The sequence below is a fragment of the Coffea arabica genome, chromosome 5c (assembly GCF_036785885.1).
Source record: "Coffea arabica cultivar ET-39 chromosome 5c, Coffea Arabica ET-39 HiFi, whole genome shotgun sequence".
In the NCBI taxonomy this organism is placed as follows: Eukaryota; Viridiplantae; Streptophyta; class Magnoliopsida; order Gentianales; family Rubiaceae; genus Coffea; species Coffea arabica.
In genome coordinates, this window is record NC_092319.1 from 45,338,280 (window position 1) to 45,342,724 (window position 4,445).

Consider the following 4,445-nt stretch of genomic DNA (forward strand, 5'->3'; position numbering starts at 1 on the left):
TGATGATGACCCTCAACATGCCAATACATTTGCTCTCTATGCTAGCTACTAGCATAAAATGCAAATTTTCATCTCAGAAGATAAACGTGTACATATATCTGCTTTGCATGCTCCATACTTCCACAGCAGATTGGCACAATAATTGGTCATACGCTATAGTAATCAATTCCAATAATTTCAACCTTCCTTGAACTTGAATCTGTATGCAGCATACAAATGATGGCTCCTTACGTTTTATCATTCATCAAGCATGCGTATAACTAGTTTGCCACCAACAATTCCAGAATCCATAATTCCACATCTAGGACAAAAATCGGGCAGGGGGAGTTGGTCTTCTCTCTATCCAACAAGGAGATAGCTGCTACTTGCTTGATAAGGGATACTGCAGCTTGGGGCAGAGGCAAGCCATGATACGGGGAAGAAACATCTTTCAACCCGGATTGATGGGCTGGAAAATGTTGGAACTCAAAAATTCGAGAGCTGAGCCAATGTTGAAGTGGCCAAGTCCATACACAGATTCATTTATGCACAAGCAAACGAGAGAAAAAAGAGCAGAAAGGTTCCCCTGACAAACCGGAAAATACTACGTTCACAAGGAAAGAAAAAATAACATCAGGTGGCTTTGACGAGATGGATCTACGTTTCGTAAAATCTAATGACACAACATTCTGTGTTGCCACAGGCAAAAACTACTATGAAATACATGATATACAAGACATTATTAATTGAAGCAATTTGACTATGGTCATAGTGCAACATATTAAAAGAGACTTGTGTGGTCAATGAAGTGGCACTAAGAACATCTACTCTATCATGCAAACAACTACATATCAAGTTTGTAGCAACTGTATTTCACATCAATCAGCCATATGTAGCATTGCATCTAAGAGCAGGTGGAAATCCATTATAATCCTTGATCACCACATGGATGTAAAAGTTCCACAATGAACATCTCACCACAACCCTCAACGTTATAATAACAATTGCAATTTGCATAAATGAAGTCAGCGCAAGGAAATGGCAGCCTGAGGTTTTCACAATCATTAAGACCACATTGTTCATCGATAAATAACACTAAATGTACTCCCTATTCCGCATTTGCAGCACAATGACCACATTTGGACTGGGAAGTTTCTTTCACTTGAAAGTGAAATGGAGAAAGGTCCTTCTGAAATCATAAAAATGCTTCGTATACATGTGTGTTTTTATTTGGCCTTATCTCTGTTTGTGACTGTTTCTTGAGCCAGACAACATATTACTAAGGGTAAGTGTACTGACTTAAAAAATGAGTTCAAGAGTCAAGACCATCAGACAACTGAGCTTGTTGATCCACTACTCCTGGATTACCAAGCCACCAAATGCTTTGGCATATTGTCTACCATTAAGCATAAAATTCATCAGTGAGGGTGGACAAAATTTTAAAGATATGTACAACTTTCTGATCCTACAATTTGTTAAGCAGAACAGGCTTGACAAAATTTGTTTCAGAGATGCAAAGTGAGACAACTGAATCTAGCTAATTCCTATTAAGTTGATATTGGCTACTATCAAGTAATTTCAAGTTAGTAATCTAATGGTAAGCTTCAGCAAGCCAAAAAGGTGAACTTACAGTCACAAAAAAAGAAAAGTTCAAGCAAGAACAGCCAAATCAGCACATCGCCATTAATTTCAACTGCTGAGAGAAGGATAATCTATCCCAGCTCCTTACTTCAATTCAGAAACTTGATAAACATTTGGAAATTGGAAGCACAGAATTAGGTCAACACTTCTGGAGCACATTCCGCTGTGTGCTAAATCATCTCATAGAAAAAGTACATAGTGCCTCACAATAAACATACTAAAGAAAAGCATCTTCACAGGGAAAAGAAATGATAACTGCACCACTGATTGTGGCCAATAAAAGGTCCGAGTCTCTCATGAAAAAGTGAAATAAAGCATTCATGAAATTCAAAAGTGGTGCCATTAAATTGAAATTGGCCTGAGTTATGGATTGAAAATCTAATCACATAGAGAAATTCAACGTGCGCCCTGAATAATCAAATAATTCAGTTTTAATATCACTCCATTTCCCCAAGTACAATGACAGATAGAACAGTCAACACCTATTTGGTGTAGACAGCAAGATGCTATCTGTAACAAGTGGATTTGTTCGGTGATTAACAATGAGAATTTTCTAAGAAAATGGATACACAACAGACTTCTTTAGGGTACACAAATTTAAGCAAGCATGGCTATACACTTCAAAGTCTAAGCACTAAAATGTAGCACTATGCGTTATGCATATCAAATGGATGAACGTGCCTCTAATCAAATGGATGAGTACACAAATCATCAGTCTATGAACTACAATGAACAATGCACGTAAAATTCTACAGCATCATACCCACTACGAGGTTCCTTGATTCTCATTTGCCTTACCCTCTTCAATTTTCAATTCTGGTTCCTCCGGATGAGACACATCATAAGTTGTGTGTACACCAACTAAAACATAGTAAACTAGCATTACTGCACTTGCTATGACGAACCGCCAGATAGCCACTACACCAAGAGATCCTATGAGAAAGATATTTATGAAAATTGACAAAGATGGCAACCATGGAACAAGGGGAACACCCCAAACTTTAGGAGACCGCTTTCTTGGAAGAAATGCCATTCCTAAGGTGCCTATCAACCAGAACACACCAGTCACAACATACCCAATCCATCCACCCTTGTTCAAACACCAAAAAACTGTGACCCCGATTGATGAGCCAAATATGACAAACAGGCAACCAAGGAATTTGACATGATCGTTCCTTGGAGTGACATCCTTAACATAATACCGCCTAACGAGCACTGCAACAGCCATAAGCATGAAAATGAAAAGTGTGCTGAATGAAAACACGCTTGACAAGACATCCAAACTTGAGAACAAAGAAAGAATGCAACTAAGTGTAGTCACCAAAAGTGTGGCATAAATTGGTGTCCTAGTTTTTGGATGAACTAGAGCAAAATAAGGTGGAATCATATGTGATCGCGCAATCTGGGTCGTATACCTAGCCTGCCCCATAGATCCCACAAGCAAACTTGTAGTCATTCCCTTAAGAGCACAAATTCCCACCAAATACTTAGCCCATTTCATCCCAATCTTCTCAAATGCAACCGAATACGCCGCATTAACATCCACCTCCGTATATTTCACCATCATTGCCAGTGCCAACGCCATCAAACAATAAATAATAGTAATCATAGACATTGAACCAACCAACCCCAAAGGTATATCCCTTGAGGGCTTCTTGGTTTCCTCAGCCATTGTAGCTACCATATCAAAACCAGTATAAGACCAATACACAACAGCAGCAGCAGTGAACATCCCCTTAGGTCCATATGGGAAAAACGGCACCAAATTTGAAGTATCGGCATGAATAAAACCAACAATGATAATAAAAATAATCACGCCTGCGCTGATTAAGGAACTCACCCATGTCAAAATAGAAGTCCTCCTAGACCCAGACATGGCTATCCCATTACACAGTGCCAAAATCCCAACAGCAAGAGGGTCCAACAAATTAAACCCTTCAGGAAAAGAATCAATCTTTATCCTTAAAAGATCAGGATTACTACTAATAACGCTAGCAAAATATGATGACCATGAACGGCCTAATCCAGCAGCACCCACAATTGCTTCTAACAGAATATTCCCAGCAGCAATATAAGCAAGAAAATCACCCAACTCAATCCTAAGAAAAGAAAACGACCCGCCAGCAGTTGGGATATCCACAGAAAATTCAGTATAACAAAATACTGAAAGCAAAGCAGAAAGCCCAGAAATTGCATAGGACAAAACAATAGCGGGGCCAGCATGATCATGAATTTCTTGGCCAGTGAGGCTAAAAATACCTGAGCCCACAACAGAGCCAAAACCAAGCCACATCAGATCCCACCAGGTGAGGCATTGGTGCATTGAATTCTCTGACTGTTTCTTGAGAACCACCAGCTCGGTATCGTCTGAGGAGCGGCTCAAAAGGCGATCTTTCAGCCTCTGAGGCGTCTTGGCCACGGCGGAGCGGTAGGTGGAGAAATTCTCGAATGTGGGTTCTGGGAAGAAATCTTCTTTGCTGAATCTCCAGTACGATCTTTTGGCAGTTGGCTCCGGTGGTTGCTCCATCTTGGCGGCGGCGGCGAAGGGAAGTATTAAAGGGCTTTTGAGATGTTCTTGGGAGAAATTTTGATGAGAGGCAGAAGCATTATTATTATTCATAGCTCCGGAAGTATGGAGTCGACTCCAGGGATTCTAGCTCGGCAAGTGTCAGTAAAAGTCTTTGGATTTCTTTCCTAAGTCCGGAATTCGGAGACTGATGATGAATTTTTCCGATAACTTGGGTAAAATTCATAGTCTTATTACAAGCTGCGGCTGTATTCGTCTTTTGGGTAGTTGAAATATGATTGCTGCCAATAAATCCTTA

The 4,445-nt window shown here is 40.0% G+C and overlaps 1 protein-coding gene across 1 annotated transcript; it reads right to left on the reverse strand.

Moving 5' to 3' along the window:
- Positions 1 to 2,033: 2,033 nt before the first annotated feature.
- Positions 2,034 to 4,445, reverse strand: LOC113688943 (cationic amino acid transporter 8, vacuolar-like). The gene has a single exon (XM_027206769.2). The coding sequence runs from the start codon at positions 4,238 to 4,240 to the stop codon at positions 2,387 to 2,389; it is 1,854 nt and encodes a 617-aa protein (XP_027062570.1). The 5' UTR covers positions 4,241 to 4,445; the 3' UTR covers positions 2,034 to 2,386.

What these genes read in the sequence shown, in the direction of transcription:
- LOC113688943 (XM_027206769.2), bottom strand. Translation starts at nt 4,240, where the DNA reads ATGAATAATAATAATGCTTCTGCCTCTCATCAAAATTTCTCCCAAGAA.